Consider the following 19,366-nt stretch of genomic DNA (forward strand, 5'->3'; position numbering starts at 1 on the left):
CCTAGGGTGACCAGAAGGAACTTGGAAAACTTACTTGGCATGGTACTAACCAACCCTTCACTGACAACAGCACATCCCTGGTGACAGGTCTGGGCTCTTTCTGTTACAATGGGCACCTGGCCAGGCTATTCTTACTCAAAATCAGACATCTCCTTTATTATCCCTTCTTTTCTAGGGTCAGATGTTTGGTGAGAAGGTAATGGCTCCATGTAAGGAAAGCAGGTGGGGCAAGTTCACAGAGGTTCAATCTGCTTCCCAGCCTCACCAGACTTTTCCAGAGCATAGATTACCCTCTGCCACAAGCTGCTACCCACCCACAGATGTTCTGATGGAACTGTAAGATCTCTCCTCCTTTTACTAACTCTGCCTTACTCTCCCTGAGCCTAAGGCCACAGCTAGGACTCTGCAGGCAGTTTTGCATGCTCTATGCTTCCAGTCCTTCAGAATTCACACTTCTGGCTTTTTACTTCTTCCTGTGGTGAGAAGTGCTCCGTCTTCCCTTCTTAGTTCCTGCTGTAGGCTCTTCCCACCCCCACTCAAAGTTTCTCTTTCACCATGAAAGGGCACCAGACTGGAAGGCGCCTGTCACCCTTCTTGGAAGCTGGTTCTGGCTTGGCAAACAGCTTTACTGAGAAGGAAAATGGCCACATTTAACTTGTGCTCAGCTGGGTACCTCTCAAACCAAAGGCAATAGTAGGAGACTAAACTCGAGAAACACTTGAGTTTTAAGAAATCTAAAAGTGAGTTACTACGATGATGGAAAAGAAAAGAAGTGGAAGTAAGGAGATTTAAGTTTTCATTCATCATTTAAGAAGGAAACAGCCTTCAAAATGAAGAAATTATGTACAAAACAGACATGCAGTATTCCTACTTGAAATTTAAGATTAAAAAAATTATTTATAAGGAGAGGGGCATGAAAATTTAATTTAATGTTCACCTTAGGTAATTTTGTATCTTATTGTTCATGGCAATTACCATAAATCTGCATATCAATAAGTGGGAACAGATGTCAGTTGTTACAAGTGCTTGCCAATCAGGTCTGTTAAAAAGTGACAGATGGGGGGTTACAGAACATTCTCATAAGGCCTATTAGCACATTCACAGGAAGTGTCTGTGGTGTGGACTACTGGAGACTCAGGGAAGAACACAGGCTCTTTGTGGGCCTATGAGCACACTTCATGCTGGGAGCTGCTCCAACTGGAGCGTCTCAGACTGCCCAGACCCTGGTTTTGCAAACCCTCTTCTCTATTTGTGAAAGACGGGCAATTTTCTCAGAGACTGGGTTTTAAATTCACAAATGGAGAAGTATTTTGTTGTTTTAAACAACTGTTTCGATTCATATTTTATTATTACTTTTAGAAATTAGAGCAGATTTCTAGAAGGCTATCAGTCAGCTTAATCAATTCAAAGTGAAGCAGTTCCAATCTACTCCTCAGTAGATAATTTCTCTTAACCTATAGCTTCAAATCTCTATGATTTATTATGAATTTCTCATTGTAGAGATAGCAGAGTTCAGTGGGTACTGGCCAATCATGGGAAAACCTTGGGTTTTGCATCCAGCACCACAGAAACTGGATGTGGTGGGGCATACCTGTAATCCTAGCTTTTCAGAGGGCCATGAGTTCAAGGTCATTCCTGGTCACATACAGAGTTGGAGGCTAGCCTAGGTAAGAACCTGCCTCGAAAGGGGAAAGGGGGCTGGAGAGATGGCCAAGAGCACTGACTGCTCTTCCAGAGGACCTGGGTTCAATTCCTAGCACCCAGATGGCAGTTCTCAATTGTCTGTAACTCTAGTTCTAAGGGATCTGACACCGTCACATAGAGATACATGCAGGCAAAACATCAATGCACATAAAACAAAAACCCCTCTTGTTCTAGAAACTATTCCTGTTGGACATATGCAGCCTTAATAAGTTGGAAACATCTTCTAGAACAAAGGAAGGCAGTTTCCTGTTTGCTCTGAGCAGCAAGTTCTTTAGTAGCTGTGGGGCTCTACTATCAACTGAGATTTGTTACTTGCCATTAGGCAATCTGTGTAGGCACGTCACTGAAGCTTGAGTTAATGCAAACATACCTGGCCTGGCTGGGTCACCTAGTGCACAGACAGAGCAGGATTTGGATCAGGTTAACTGGGTTTGAAATACAGATCCATACCCACTTAGCTAGTGTGCTAAGTCTGTTAGCCCTTCTTGCCCACTTTTTACATGGCTTGCTAACAGTTACATATTCATAAAATGTTTTTGGAAGGTCTGTATCCTAATCCACACCAGTCCACTTACTGGTACTGGCTATGGTCTCAATATAACATTTAACCACTTCATACTTTTATTTTTCTGATTGCAGTGTAATAAAGAGGTGATTTTGCCTCTTATACTCTTGAAACAGATATTGCAAGGATCTAACTTAAATACCATGAAGTCATTAAAGACCAGAAGGATACCTGGTCCTAAGATGCAGATCCCACACTTACCAAATCTCAATAATTCATTGAACAAATACTAGAGGTGAATAGAATATCAGTATGTTTTTGTTAGAAGTTTTAAAAGGAAAAATCAAATCAATTAAAAGAAGGCTCTCTCCCTTCACATTTACAGAAGCATAGTCAGTATGCATAAAAGGGTTTAGCTAATGAAGATATGATTGTAAACCCATTTCTGCTATAAAACTCCATATTTAGTAAAGGTTCCCTTTTATAGAAATCATGATCAAGCTGTAGTTTCAAGGAGAAATGGTTAAGACTTTCTGAAGAACACGTATTGCTGATGCACACACAGTTGCAGTGTGAAACAACTCCTTCTAATACACACTGAAGACAGGACAGATGTGTCTGGTTTGGGAAAAGAGCTTGCTTATCGGAAATCAGCCTTCAGAATGAGCATTATAAGGCCATCAGGAGAGATATACCATACCAAAGACAACATGATGGGGCCTCCAAGGGTGAGAGCCTTCTTTTTAAAACACGGTGTAGCTTCATTAGGAGGGAGAGTTTGAAGAGTCGAGCAGGAGGGACAGCCACCGTGTGCAGCATGATGGGTTAGTTAAAGGAAAGCCTTCAGCTGCCCTGACAACAAAAGCATTTTACTGATTTCTATAGGGTTTCAGAAGGTGGTGGGAAGTGTGGCATCACCTGGTTTAGTATGGCTTAGTATAAGTGCCAAGATGCAGGCATTATTAAGTAGTGCTTTTTAAACTGTCCTTGCAAGAGGAAGGGCCTGCAAGGACACTGTAGAGGATAGCATCTTACATATCCTGGAAACAGCTAAAGGCTATGTGGCTTGGTTTCTGTGACAGAGAGAAAGGAAGCTAGCTATAGGGTCTATGGCTATAGGGTCTATGGTCTAACAATTAGATTTTACCGATGCAATTACTTAATAATGTCAAGTAAAATTTATTTTTTGCTTTCTTTTTTGCCTTTGTTCTCTCCTCAGATGAAAAACGTTTTGTACTTATAAACAAACCACTTCAACATCTGTCTCCTGAAAGACTGTTAGGCTCTGAAAACTGCTCATAGACAAATACTATTGATTTAAAAAATGTTTAACTCCTTGGCAGTATGATTTGTGTACTTTTACTTTTAAAAACTTTGTGTTTTTCCCACCTTTAGACTATCAATCATTCAATAAGCATTTGAAAACTAGGTGGGGCTGAGATTAAATGACCTCTTGGGTTCTTTCAGCCTTATTATGCTATGGTTTCTACAGTGTGTGCCATTTCTAATGTACCCTGTAACATGCTTTATATTCGATTATCACCAAGCTCTCAGTAATGCAATGAAGGTAGTAACAATGGTTGTTCTGGTGATTTTCAGTTAAATGTACAGATAAAACTAAGTTTTGTAATTAAAAAGCTGTAATTAAAAAGCTGGGCATTTGACTTGAGCTCTACTGAGAATGCATCCAAAGTACAATTTACATCTGTCAACTCACAAATAGATTTTCCCTCATCTATTCAGAAATATCTCTAGCACTTTTACAGGAGGACTGGCTGTGTCCTCAAATCACAGGGCCAGGCCTGCTCTCCAAGAGTGCAGTGCCCTTGAGCAGCTGGTGGTTCGGGGTCCTCTGGTGAGTGAAGAGCAGTTAGGGGAAGCTGGAGGAGTTGGTGTGGGGAGGTAAACTGCAAGTGTAAGTCCTACCGAGTTCTATTTTGGGGACAAGAGATTCCATTACTTTACTGAAAAAAAATACCTTACATACTTAGAAACTGAAACTTGATCACTCATGTATGTATAAAGCTACGCACAAAGCGGTGTGATGCCTATTTTTTTAATACTTTATCCAAGATGTTAGCACACAATGGACTATTTTGTATTTGATTTTACAGTATGTTACAATTTAGTGTGGTGTATTCACCATGAAGTTTCAAGAAACGGATATTTTGGAAACCCCAGATCATTTGCAGAATGTCTTTAAATTAGCCCTGTGCTCCATTACACCCTTCAGGGGGACTCCTAGGTAACCTTAGTTTTCAAATGAGCACACAGAACATGTAAATGCTAATATGTTGACCTGTAGCTGACATGGAAGAGGCACACACATCCTAATGAAAAAATGGCAGGACATTCTGTCCAGTTGAGAAGTCACGATTGGCAACAGCCTCAGGAATAAACAACTTTTTCTGCATAACATAGCTCTGGGAGTAGGGGAGCCCAAGGCCAACACTGAGGAAAATCCCCAAATTTGAATCTGGGTGGCTCTGTGCTACTAGAAGAGAAACAATTCTTCATCCTGTTCAAGATGTGACAAATGTTAGCATACATTTTAGCAGCTTACAACTGAGAGCTTTTTCTTTCCTTTCAAAGCATGGAACTCCCTTGAATATTTTTCTGATACCTCTCTAGTTCCCTTCACAGATTATAAATATATTAGCCAGTCAATGTGATTGTTAGTTCTAAGGCGAGCATCCTAACACATTTTCTTAAATATAATTGCAATCATTCAACTATTTATCTTTTTGAAATACATATTTTGAATAATCTCAAAGTTGTATTACAATGACAACAACAGATATGAATATACTATACAATCTGACAAATTGCCTTTACCTTGCACACCACAACAGAACACTGGGCTGTTACTCACAGAACACAAATGGAGAGAAACCTTTCAGAATAGACACCACCACTACCACTAAAACCAACTAAAGGTATATATTTGGGAAAAAATTAAGTGGGAAAGACGAGTTTCTATAGTTACACATAACTAAAACTGGTTTTTATTTTATGCATGTGGATTTCATTTAATTAATGTAGGATGTCCTTAATTAAAGAAAACGCTTCCGCTTCAGTCTACACAGCTCCCTCAATCTCTTCTTGCCTTTCCCACACCTTCCCTTTTGTAATCAAACAAGGAAAAGCTTTCTCCAGATCCTCCTGCGCTCTGATTTCCGGCACACACTGCCTCCTGGGCCTGAGCTAGGGTGGGTGTTAGCATGGACAGTGGTACTGGAGCACCGACCTTTCACTAATCACCGAGTTGCTGCAGCTCCTAGCACAGCTCATTATGAACAGGAATCCTTCAATAAGCAGCTTTTCAAACACAGTAACACTTTGATTTTTCTGAGAACAAAGATTCTGCTTTTATATAAAAGCTTCTGATGCACAATTTTGTTAACTGGGTACTAAAGTTTAAAAAGAGACACTGTGTTAATGTTCTGCCATTATCAAGAGACTACAAGCTATATCAAACGTTTGCTGGTGGACTTGGCTTTTGTTATGGAGGTCAGAGCATTTTTATCGATCACCTATTATTAAAAAATTTTAGAGATGTTAATCATTTCAGCTGCCCTTAGATATAGGAATATTGCCAGAAATCTCCTAGTCATCATTCCATTTTAACAAAAATCCCACAAATAATTAAAGAATATATTCTGCAGAAGTCTGCAGCCTTCCTCAGAACTGTTCTGCAGGGTGAGCTCTGAGGATAAATGCAAAGGCAGGAAATCAGTCAGAGCAGCTGATTTCAACTTCAATACCTAAGGCACAAATGCCAGTTAGTTATTTGCTAATTATTCTTTACTGGGGGGGGGGGATCCTTTATGCTTTGAAATAACCAACAATTCAGAAAATAGTATGGCTAAAGGGAAGGAATGCTTCATGACTTACCAGCCATTTGCTGAATGCCACTGAATGCACCCAGGTTGCTGGAGGAGGTGGCCTGCTGTAGAAGCTGCAAAGGAACACAAGAGCTCAGTCAGAACAATGTGGAGATGAGACAACTCCGCATTATACTGGGTACAGATTCAGTTTCCTTTACATTTATATAGTTGGCTGCCACTCCCCATTGATGGACTGAAGGTGCCCAGAGTTGCAGGTGTAAATCCATATTAATGTCTTATCTCCATTGAGAGACAGACACCAAGGAAACTAACACTGCTGCCTTAGAACAATTAGTCTATTTACTCTTTTTAACAACCAAGTACTAAATTTTGAGACCAACAAAGCATGACTCTTACGACTCTGCAGTCTAGTAGCTACTGTAACTCATCTCTGACAATCCCCGTCTATTTTCTCCTGTCTCCTACTTTCCTTCCCAGCTTAGTTTTCCCTGGTTCTTTATTAAATGACATGTAAAAATATTTATTCTTTAAGAATTTCATACATGTGTATAATATACTTGGATCCCCATTTTCCTCCTCCAAGTGCTAACAGCGCCTCAGCTAGAAGAACATGTATGACAGGCTCAGGGCAGTAAGAACCATGGGGCTGCAGACCCAAACCATCTCTTTGCAGTTACAGTCATAGCCACATGGCCAAGCAAGTGGCCAGTTATTCTTAAGATGGTCTTTACCACCAGAAAAGACAATGTATTTGTCAAAATCTGGAATTATGTGGTATATACCAAATCTGCATATTTTAGGTATGTTAAAATCTTTACAAAAAAGTATCGAATAGTAAGCCTGTGGTAGGCTTCATTCCCACTGTCTGCTGGGTAGAAACAGTGGTGTCATGTCATGAAGATACATAGATCTAATTCTGAAATGTTCTTGCTCACCTTAGCTGGAATAAAAGCTAATTTAGGACCCATTTAAGACACTGAATAGATGTAAAGAAATTCTTATCTTTGTAAGATAGATCAATAAGGATAAAGTAGATATGGAGGGAAGCAGATAGTTCCATATATATATATATATATATATATATATATATATATATACATATATATATATATATATATATATATATATATATATACATATATATATATATATATATATATATATATATATATATATATATATATATATATATACCTGTTCTCAAACTCACACAGGAAGTGGAAAACAGGAAGAAAGATGAGAAAACCCAGGGATTATCTATTTTGATACATAAAATAGTATTTTTGTTTGATTTGTTGAGTTTCTCATCCATTTATGTTTAAAAGTAGCAGCCCCCACTTCATAGTGTGTGTGTGTGTGTATGTGTGTGTGTGTGTGTGTGTGTGTATTTTTAAAAAATAAAGTTGTAAAATCAGCTTTAAAGGTATTTTAAGAAAGTAGTAATACCTGCTGAGTTAAACAGACCATCTGGGAAGACAAGAAACAATCACCAATAATTACAGGCTTGGACTGGTTTACCCAGGAAGTAGGGAGTGCCCTAAGGGCCCACAGCCCTTTAAGACAAGACTTTCTTGTGACAAGAGTGGAGAAGGATGACTAAGACACACTGATGTCAGGACATGAGAAAACATACAGCTTACAGAATTCCAATTCTATAAATGAGGCTAAGTTTTATTCTTTTTCAGGCAATGAAAGTAATTTTCTGATGGGGTCACAGAAACACATACCAGAGCTTTCTATGAGCTGTGGAGTAGGAGAAACATGTCATAATACTGGGGTAGGGACCTGTGTCTTAGTTTTCAGTACTGGTAGAACATGAATGTGGACTCATGGAAAGTATGAAGATTCGAGAATGATGTCAGCGTTGAATAAAAATTTAGGTGCATATCATTAAGCTGATGGCCTTTTAATGAATGTATACCACAGTGATAGAATGTATAAATACAAAGGCATAGCTGCAGGGTTGTCTAGTTACATCCATAATGTCTGCCCACATGTGAGCTGAACAAGGATGACACCAACAAATATGCCAAGCTGGATGCGGAAAGGCCCATGAGGCCTCAGCCCTACACAGAAACTGGAACACTGACTGATCTTCCAAAGGTCCTGAGTTCAATTCCCAGCAACCACATGGTGGCTCACAACCATCTGTTATGGGATCTGATGCCTTCTGGTGTGTCTGAAGACAGCTACAGTGTACTCACATACATTAAATGAATAAATAAATCTTAAAAAAATAAACTGGGGGCAAGTGAAGAGAGCTGGGCAGGGAGCACACACTGACTGGTTGTCCAGTGCCTCATAGCCCTGAAAAATACAGGCTCTATTTAGGCATATATTATACACAAACACACAGTTATACATATAGGCATACAATAACAGTAAGAAAAAGAGCTATGAATTTGAAAGGGGGCTATATGGGAGGGTTTGGAGGGAAGATAGGGAAGGAAGGAAAACACAGTCTCAAACATTTTTAAAAAGGCAAAAGGTGAATTAGAATACTGATTACTTCTGGGAAAATATGGGGTGGTAAACAGAGTAGTTCTAGGGTTCATGCTATACCCACTTTTTGGTTCTTTTTCAGAAATAAAGTCACCAGCCAACAGGCTAGGAAAAAAGCATGGCAACACACATATGGAGAGTTAAGCAAGGATGGCCACAGTATCTTTAAGGCAGAAAACGATGGTAAATGTAGTCAATCTTTTACTGGCTCAAATGAAGACAGGAAAAGAAGCATGCCTCTCAGTCATTCAGTACTTCATTCATTCACACACTCATACATTCATTCGTTTACTCTGCTGGGGAGGGAGGTGGCAGTGCTGGGGATAAAGGCTGGAAACACTATAAATCATTTTGTGATTTGAGGCTTTTTATTCTGAGAGTGTTGGTTAGCAAGGACATGTGCATGTTTTAGTTCTGTCCTTTGACTCTTACCTACTCCTCACAGGGACATACCACTCATGGCTTTACTCTGTAGAAGAAGCTGTACTGTTTTGTAAGTCCATGCCTGGGCATGCTTTTCAGTTAGCTTAGATCTGAGGGGACTGTCGTAAGTCCTGGCCACTGTATCTCAATAATGACAACGACAAAGAGAGGTGATTAATACAAAGGAAATAGTCAGAAACTGAAATATCTAAGAGATGGCTCAAAGAACTGAGTCTGTTTGGCCTACAGAGGAAACATTAGTGTCACCCATCAATCCCAACTCTGCAGACCCGGGGTGAACACTGAAGGCCCCCTAACCACTAGAGTAGGACCAGCCTGCCGGCCAGTTCTTGGCCAGTTCTCTTGGATCTTAGAATCTAAGGTTTCAATAAGCAGGCTTCAAGCCTGCAGCACTTGTAGCACAGGCTTTTTACTGTGCCGTAAAAACTGCTTAGAAGTCTAGGGTGTGGAGGGTAGCTGCTAACAGGCCACAGTTAAATTAGGTACATTCTTATGCTAATCAATTTAACTAATAAAAACATGCCCTGATGCTGATTTCATAATTTCTGGGACTCAATGTATAGAAAGTAAAAATTTGGCATAATTAAAGTAGCTTTTAACAGTCTTGAATTTAGTGTTCTGTTCCTTCATGGATCAGAGACAGAGAGACACACACAGAGAGACAGAGAGAGACACAGAGAAAGGCAGACAGACACATACACGCACACACACACATGCAGAGAGAAGAGAGAGAGAGAGAGAGAGAGAGAGAGAGAGAGAGAGAGAGAGAGAGAGAGAGAGAGAGAGACCCATGTTCTCGAGCACTTACCGCCAGGTACTGTGGGGTAAGTCCACCCAGTCCTGTCAGGTTCCCCCAAGTGGCAGTGTTGAGCTGTTGCATCTGCTGTGCAAGCTGCTGCTGGAGGCGCCTTTGCTCTTTGTCCTTCTGAGTGTCAGCAAACTTCACCACGATAGGTGAAGAGCAGCCCTGTGGGCAGACACATCGGAGAGTGAAGACGGTGGTACAGCCTGATGAGATCCCTTTGTAATGTTCAGTCACCACTGGATCTATCTTAGCTTTCTTGGAGCACATGGAATGGTCTGGAATGGTTTTAGATGGTTTGATATTCCTTCTCTGAAGGGTACCATCAACAGAAAACTCTATATACTGCCACTGGTTTCTTTAAAGGGACCTGTTGCTGAAACCACTTGCTTTCTTGATTTTATTATTACATTGCCTCTCCTCTCTCTTCATGTGTCTTCCTTCAACTTCCTTCAGGACTTCCCTCCAGACGAAGACCTTATCTTTAATTAAGCTTCATGGCTTGCTTGACTTAAAGATAGCCTTGTCTTCATGTGTCTGCCATTTCCATATACCGGTAGAGGATAAAGGGACAGAAATCACAATTGGAATGAAAATATTTCACTCATTTCTACCATTCATTTATTTTCAGTTATGTATTTCTGAACACTGGAACAGTGAAAATAATTTTGACACAATAAAAGAAAAGTGAGTTCCATGTAGAAACATGGATGAAGGGCAGAGAGATGAAAAACTAGGCACTGATCAAAGTAATTATGCACATGGTTTCAGATAGGTCTTCTTTCCTCTGTCCCTGTCACCTCTGTTCTGTCCAAAGTCCCCAGAGTAAACCAGAAGATTCAGAAGCACACCCTATCTAGTCAAAAGTGATGGATCTTGAAGGTAGGATTCGACACAGTTCCTTTTCTCTAGTAATCTCACCATTTGACAAGCCTCATCCAGTTTTAATTTCCTTTAAAAGGTAAGGAGTAAGAATAGTGAGAAAGAAGTGGTCAAAGGTCACATAATAAAGCAAATCAATGTTTGTTAGTTATTCTTTGGGAAAATATTAGCCTACTGCTTCAAACAGGATGGTCCTGTCCCAAGCACCTGAAACCATCTGCTTCTTGGTGAGGACTCAGTTGAAAGCACTCTTCTTCCCAGCCCCCTGTCCTTGAGATGGAGCATGGAGCGCATGCCATCGCCATCCTCCTGCATTAAATACAATCTTATATGTGATGATAGCTGTCTCTCTCAAAAGATGCGTTCCTATTTAAATGAACTTTCCCTTCCATTCCCATTAGGTCAGTTTTCTTCTAAAAGACAAGCTTGCCTGCTTTTCTTTATTACTTTGGGTAGTTTCTGAGAGTTTAGCTATGAATTACATTAGGCTATCAAGTCTGTTAAGTAAGAAAAGTGAGGTAACTGTTTCAGTGTAGAAGTTGTAATCAACCAATAACTCTGGTAGGCAGAATCACGGGACAGAATGTTAAATGGCAATAAATTACATAATAATAACATTTCCGCCATTAAAAAAATCTAACAAAATTTTATCTGCTTCATATTTTGGTACTTTATTACTTCTTAAAGCAGAGCAAAATATTCTGGACATGAAGATAACACAAGTGGTCTTACATGGAGAGCGTTCTGCTGCTGTAGGAAAGTGTTCTATGACTAGCAACAGAACCTTCTCCTAACAGTACATTTATTGGTTTCTCATTCTTAAATGTGAAAAGGGCATCTAAGCATGAAATTAGGTAAACAACTGTAGCTTTAAAAGTGACCTGTTCAAGTCATGAGAGAAAAACAAGTGGGGATCATCTACAAAAAAAAAAAAAAAAAAAAAGAGAAACAGATAGTATATGCATGTTTTAAAAACAAGTCTTTGAACATCATTTTAAATATTGTTGTCTTGCTTTAAGATGTACACCAAAGTCCTTAAAATAATGTAATTAGTTAAAACTCCATCAAACACCTCTAGTTGTATGGCCACAGCAGAGCTGCATAGTATGTAATGTTCTGTTCAGAGGTCAGAATCTGTAAACTGAACCCAGGGCCCTTTGTATAAGCATGGGTATTTGGTTTTAAAGAGGAGCATACAAACTTTGATCTGAAGAACATGCCTGTGCCAGCCTTACAGCATTCTCTGCACGAAAACCTCCTATGGTGTGGCTCATACCCACTTCTGCCTTGTGTCCTGAGCTCTTGGGCAGTAGAACTGAGAGACTCAGCTCTCATCAGCATTCTCTGTGGACTCATGTGGGGATGGCAGCACTTTTAAGCGTCAAAAGAACTTTAAAACCTTGTCTAAGGGGAGATCAATTTTGGTATAAATTCCTCAATCACAGGATATAAAAATGGCTAAATGCATATATGTAAATAAGCACATATGAGGACTGCTTTTTAAACAGCACTTTCATTTGAATGGCTAAGCTGAAAAACAGCTGGAAAACCACACATCTGGAACAGCCTATAAATAAAAGGAAGCCAGAACATGAGTAACGTGAGTGACTGCAAGGTGTACAAGACTGGAGTTCTGCTTATTATTTTCTACCATGTTCGGTTTTCACCTGAGCTTGCCTTCAGGTAGGGGTGGGACTGTCCTAAAAATGCATTGCACTGCAAGGAAAACACATTAATTATATATATGTTAGGAATATCAAAGTCAAATGAATGTTCAAAAAAGACAATAGGCTTTGCAATGCTGATGTCACAACTCAAATAAGTACAGTAAACACTTAGTGACAATGCCATGCACACCCCTTCCACCCGCCTTCTGAATTAATAGAAAGAAGTTTCCCATAGAACATGACGCATAATGATCACTTAGCTCCCAGCATGCTTTGGAAGATGCAGCATTGCAAAAACAAACAAACAAACAAACAAACCAAAAAATAAAATCCCAATCAAAGGGGAATTAAAAAAAGAAGCTCAAACAATTACTATGTTTTGCACATTAAATAAAACCGAAAATATTTTTGTTCAAATAGGGAAACACAGCTTTGTATAACAGCACAAGGCCACCACCTCTGGAGAAAATCACCCACACACAGACACAGTATACATAACACGGTAGCACATGCACTCTCAAATGATCCTATCAGACAATACAGAGGAAGTGATGCCATGTCACTTTTGGTATGTTCTTGTGCAGAATTCTGAAAGGTCATGACCAAAATCACAGAACAAGCACAGAGAGCCGTGCGTCTCCACCTGTGGCAGATTTCACATTTCTGATTCTCCTGTTCCTCAAGTCACAACCTCTTAGGAGATTGGATTTGAGTATGGATATTTCTTTGTTATTCACTTTTAAGTAAGGAGACCAATAGGATTATTCAGGAGGCTGAAAATTAACATTTTACTGGTAAACAGGAGAATTATTAACTTTCTTCAAAATTCTTGAGATGAAAAAAGAAACAATTGTTTGATGTGTTAAGATCTTTAATCAGGTGATTTGTTACAGTAGGGACCTGAGGTGGAGGTTGTTTAGCATAGTCCATAGCAACCCTGCTGTAGGGTATGTATTCAATCCCCTAGGTCCAGAATGACATTTGGCTTCAAGTGCCTCATATCTCAGGACCTGTGTTACTCCAATAAAGGCTCAAAAGACAGCTGTAGGGCAAGTGGAAGGTTTCACTACCGCACATTTCATTAGGGGGAAATGCAGTGGAAAGAGAGAAAAGGGAACCAAGTGAGGAGGGGAAGGGAGGGAGGGAGATGGGCAGATGAATATGAGTTGAATGAAAAGCAAACCAGTGAGAGTTTAAGTCTGTGATTGTCATGTGAACAATCCACACAGGAGAGAACTGCTTTACCATTCCCCATCATTTGCACAAAGAAAACAAAGAAAGGGCAGATGATACAGTACCTCCATGGTCTGAGACTGATGCATGGCTTTGATTGCATTCTGTGCCATTGCCCTTGTAGAAAATGTGACAAACGCACAGCCTGTGGGAAACAAGGGGACAGGGAGCAGGAAAGACAAAAAACAACAAGACAAAAGGGTTGGACGCTTGTTAAACCAACACAGTCTACGAGAACTGCCACAAGACGACACTGTTCTCAGTAGTACAGAAAAGTAAACAGCTTCTCTCTTTGGTTTTATCTTAGTTTGTTTTCTTTTTTATTCACAGTGTTGAATTGCTAATCTGACCAAAGCAGAGCAATTTACTCATTAGGTTTTTTTTTTTTTTTTTTTTTTTTTTTTTTTGGTTAAGGGAACTAGGGAGCGGAACATGTTTCATACTTTCTTTTTTGTTCCACAAGGTTTGAAGGTAGCAAGAGGTAACTTGCATTTCCTAAGTTAAAAGCGGGCTACTTTTTCTTGGCTGATGATCTCTACACCGAGAGCATGCACACACTGTACACAGGACTCTGTATTTCAAAATGTATCACTGAATTTTAAGAAATAAAGAATCATCACACCAAGGGTAAATTTAGCAAATAAATTTTAAGAGCTCAAAATGTTAACAAATAAATATATCTAATTATTCTTCGATAGTTAAAAACATATAAATATAAATTGATGTTACTCAAATGTAAACAAATATAACAAATCCAGTACAAAGTAGTAATTATTCATTATTGACAAAACAATTACCCTGAGAAAATTCAACAGTGCATATAAAATAAATTAGAAAAACTGTAATTTGTTTGTACAAAATTTTCATGACTTTGGAAATTGTAGCTTTCTGAAAGGAATCAGAGATTTGACCTAAAGTTTAACACACACAAGACAATGTACATTTCTCTGAACATCTATTATGAGATCTATAAAGCTTCCTGTATTTATTTTATCTAGTGCTATAAAATAGCTGGCACCCATAGAGTTGGCTTCTGCTTTAGATGGCAGTGCTGGCCACCATGCAGGTCACCACTTGAAGTACATGGCTCATTGCTCTTTGTACGAATAAAAACACTGCCTTGTGGAATTTACATTTTATTCATCATGTTCCCTTGGGCTTCTTAGAGAAAAAGGCTGTGAAATTAATGCAGATTTAGGCTGATTTTATAATAATACCACAGCACACTAAAAGCTTAGCTAAAGCAATGCAGACTTATTTCATTTATGATCTCTAATGACTTTAAAAGTGCATTGATTTTCAGCTTCTTTAGCCTTGCACAGTTTGAACTTAGGTATCAGCAAATAATTTAGTGTTCCACTCAATTTCCTCAAAACATTATTATTATTACTACTTAAAAGATTTCCAAATGAAGCAGATCTAAGCACTGAGAGGCTGAAGCTTATTGTCACTTTGGAGCAAATGCATAGAAACAATTCTGGCATCAGCAGTATGAGATTGTTGCCCCTGTGGCCAATAAACAAAACAGAACATTCTACATTCAAACAACTACCAGACTGTTTGGTTTATGTAAATTAGAGAGTCATAAATACATTTTCTTCTTTTGTCCTGCAGTGTATACTTGGTGAGAATATCAAATCAATATTGCTGTAGTGCCTTCTAATCTAACAGCATTAAGAGAAAGCAGTACCTGTTCACTGTCCCCAATGCACAATGACATCCAGTCATAAAAGGAACTAAATGTATATTTTTTGAAACATGTTATAAAAAGTTTCCACTATAAATGAAGCTCATCACATATCCCCGTTAGTTGAGAAGATCTTAAGAAGCCAGCAAGAAGCCCAGCTTGCTTGAGTGCTGAGCTGTAGCATGTAGCTCTGAGTGACAGCAGTGACAAAGCCTACCATTTAAACATGCTGCATGTACCTAGTCATGGCTGTAGCATGCCATCCATAAAAACAATGGCCTTCTCTAAGGTGTCTAGACCATGTGTGTAATAGTGTGTGAGACAGAAGACAGCACCTCCACTGGACTCCATATTTATGCTAAGGTCTGAAATTATAGTCTTGAATTTATCATCTGTTTCAAAGTAATACCTCTTCAAAATGATCATCACTGAAATTACAGAGGAAATAAAACTAAGTGATTTTAATCTTTCCACTTCTTGCCTTGAAACTACGATGAAAGCCAAGTCATCCAGCAGAGGTGTGTCTGAAAGCATACAAAGCTTGGACTAAATCTGTTTTAATGGCCATGAAGACTGTAATATGCACTTTATTTGCTCATATTATCTAAGGAGCATATGCCAAGCTGACAGTTTCCAAATGGAGGTTAAAAATGCATTAGAAACATGTAAAATGCCAATAAGAATCAATAAGGCAAGCTTATTCATTTATCACAATTTCACACAAGTAACTTGTAAGTAACTGTTGTGAGAAAGATAAAGCAATTAGCAGGAATAATAAAATCTCTATCAACTCAAACCATTGCCCTCTCCTTTAAGAATCCTACAATTAAAAACCCAAATGGTGCTCCTAATTTTATAATCCTAACCCATTCAAAAAATGACTGGACAATTGTGATGACTTCTTTAACCTTTTTATTCTACTGACAGTGCTGGAAAAGAGAGAAGTTGTCTCTTTAGGAGCTTCTGTCAAGTTCTTTACCGTGTGTTACTCCATTAGTTAGGAGGAAAAAAAATGTGTCATTTATAAAGTGGCAATGCACAGTGAAAATGTTTACTGTGGATGCAGTTAAGCAACACAGGAGTCAACTAGTTTTGGGGACAGTAAAGCTTGTTAACCTTTGTAATTTCTCTGTATCGAGAGGCTGTGGTAGTTATATGGTTATATTCTAATTTATTTTCAATGCAAGTACAAACACTGAAGTTTGTACCTGCTCCAGTCCCAGTTCTCTGACATATGACTCTTCTTCAACCCAGAATCGTAAGAGCGCTACTACCAGAGCTGGCCACTGCTTTTCCTATAGCTCAACCAGAAGGCTTTTCACTGGGCAGAAGTACTTCAGTTTTAGACGGTCCTTTATTCTGCATGAAGCGGCACTGACTAAATCCTGACAAGACAGATCCTTAACTTTTTAGGACTGTAAATGAATCATCTTGGCAACTAGTCCTCTGGTAACTGACCTCAATGCTGGAGAAATCAGATGGGAGGAAAGAAAAGATACTTATATTTTTCCTTTTTGGTTTGGATATAGTATCATATATGCATATCACTGTCTTAAAACTGCCAAATATATATATAAAAAAAAACTTCTTTTGTGGCTAACCTTGTACTTACTTATTGTCTGCCCTTTGAGAATGTTAGAGATTACCAATAGGAATGAGGAATGGAACTTTTCTTATTTTAGTGAGACTGCCTTCTGGTTGCTAAAACACATGGATGACTGGTGAAAGGTTTGTCTTCTTAAGGGCAGGATCTAAGGGAAACTCAAAGCCCAGTGATAGAGGGTGAGATGCTTGGACTTTATCTACCATACTTGCCATTTCAATAAAAAGGGCATATATTTCTCCCATTTCTTTTATTTTTTTCCAAGACAGGGTTTTTCTTTGTGTAGCTCTGGCTATCCTTGAACTTGCTCTGTAGACCAGGCAGGCCTTGAGCTCAGAGCTCTGCCCACCTCTACCTCTCATATGCTGAGACTGAAGGCACGGTCCACCACTGCCCACTGATAGGGTCCTACCTCTTATCCCAGTGATTAAGAGAATATTATACAATTAGATAAATTCTTGCTCCACAATTAAAAAACCAGAAACAAAACCCAGAGAAATGTCAAAGTTAGAAGTACTTTTGAGAGCATGAAAGATGCCAGTGTCTCTTGTTCTTTTGCCTCTTTCAAAGAGGCAGGAGCTTGCTGTATCTCAGAAGAAACATGATTTAAGTTACTGCACAGCATGAAGGAGGCTTCAAACTATGGAAAAGTTACTTATAAATTAATCATCACCTAATGAAGATATTAATGCAGCCATTTTTTTTCCTGTATCTTTTTAGCACTGACAGGAATATCAAACACACAGTACAGCATACTGGGCACATGCATTAGTAATCTAATTTATCAATGTTGGGTTAGGATACTGAAAACTGGGATTAACACATCAATCATTTATGGCATTTGAATCTGGGCACACACTAGGACCCACTTAGCAGCTAGGAAAATCTCATCACTTAGATGGGGCTGGAAGGCTATTCTGAACAAGATGGCATAATGTAGTCAGGACTCCAAAAGGCATGTGATGAAAGTTTCCAATGGAGATGAATATTTAGGTACTGGGAGAACAAAACTAAACTGATCAAAACAGTCTAGTCCAAATACCTGTACTGAACATTCCAAAATACTATCTTAATGTACTGTTTGAATACAAACAAGGAACAAACAAGGACTAACTGTTAAGCCCACTCTGTGCTTTTCCTTGAAAACAGTCATTTGTAAAAGGTTTAGGCTGGGGAATGTTGGAACACAGCTGGAATACTCTTATGCAAGGAGAAAGACAGTTACCTTACATGGTGATGAAGATTATACTACAGTTTGTTAGAAAGAAAAATGAACTTTTTCTACTGACTCCGAGTATACTCAATTGTTATTGTGCACAAAGTCTCATAGGTTAGATCTCAATAACCTTTGACTGTATGTATCAGTTAGAACATGTTTGTTTTAGTTCAGCATCCTAAAGTAACAGTTAAACATGTACGTCTGGTGTGGAAGCCACAACCTTGCTTTTGGGCATACATGTGTCATTGGAAATGCCACAGATGGGCTGTGGTGGCCTACTTGTTTTCTCCTGGAGAGCTGTCAGGTGCCTGGGTGGTGCAGCTGTCCTTGCACGATGGTGTAACTACTGACATGAAGCTGTTTGAAAGTGATGAACAACATGCTTTCAAGAACTGGAGCATTGTAGAATGAGTGACTGTCCCCAGTGGAGGAAAGACCTTAGATTTGGGCATATTGCCCTATGTATGGATGAGACAGGATATTTGCTCGGTAGTTCTGTGTGAGTGGAAGTGAGAGGTTCTTCCATGTAGACAGTTACAACTGTTTCCTGACAGTGTCTGTCCTGGGACATGGACTAGTGACAGGGAGGTTTTTGTTCTCTACATCTCCCAAAGATAATGGCTCTAATAGAAAGTATAAATCAGCCTTGGTCAGTACAGCTGTGAGTCCTGGCAGCTTTCAGGGATTTCTGCTGATGAGTGATGTCCTAAGTCAACAGTGTGCTGAGAGCTGTGAAGGTGTGTATGTCCTGCTTCTCTCACAGGGCAGCACTGGTACCCACACTTACCTTCTGGCTGGGCACATAGAGACTGAAAGTGAGAAGTTGTGTGCTAGCTTCCTGCCTTCCCAATGCCTGGCTTAGCCAGTTAGGAGGTAACCCTCTGTCTCACTGCCTCTGGCGTGTAGGGAAAGAAAGTGTGTTGAAACATTTCAGGAAGGATCCAAACGGCTGCTTGGGCAGAGGAGGAGTGGTAGGGGAGGCCTACTTGACTAATTATCTTCATATTCATCGTTGAAATGTGTAAACCCAGAAAATAGGTAAGTGGCCAACTACCCAACTGCACTTCCCTTTGTCATCATTAAACGTCTGCCATAGAAACATTCTTACTGAGCAGTGTATACTCTGGTTTTATACAAGGTACTCTTCAGAGCAGCCCTGTTTTAATTTCACTTGATTTCTATTTATTATTATTTTTTCAGCAGCTGAGGTAGCAACAGACACTGAGGGAAAAAAGCTGAGTGTCTTTCATCTGGAGTATCACTAATGGAA

At 39.3% G+C, this 19,366-nt stretch overlaps 1 protein-coding gene across 13 annotated transcripts in view; it reads right to left on the minus strand.

Annotated features, from left to right (window-relative positions):
• Positions 1 to 19,366, minus strand: part of CELF2 (CUGBP Elav-like family member 2) — a 291,604-nt gene that overhangs the window by 49,615 nt on the left and 222,623 nt on the right. For all 13 annotated transcript variants that reach the window (XM_080918103.1, XM_080918108.1, XM_080918101.1 and 10 more), the window contains 3 exons: positions 13,653 to 13,732; positions 9,812 to 9,970; positions 6,104 to 6,167 (listed from right to left, as the gene is read on the minus strand). In XM_080918103.1, the coding sequence (XP_080774229.1) occupies positions 6,104 to 6,167; positions 9,812 to 9,970; positions 13,653 to 13,732 (303 nt within the window). The remainder of the gene's footprint in view (positions 1 to 6,103; positions 6,168 to 9,811; positions 9,971 to 13,652; positions 13,733 to 19,366) is intronic.

This window comes from Micromys minutus (genome assembly GCF_963924665.1).
Source record: "Micromys minutus genome assembly, chromosome: 6".
In the NCBI taxonomy this organism is placed as follows: Eukaryota; Metazoa; Chordata; class Mammalia; order Rodentia; family Muridae; genus Micromys; species Micromys minutus.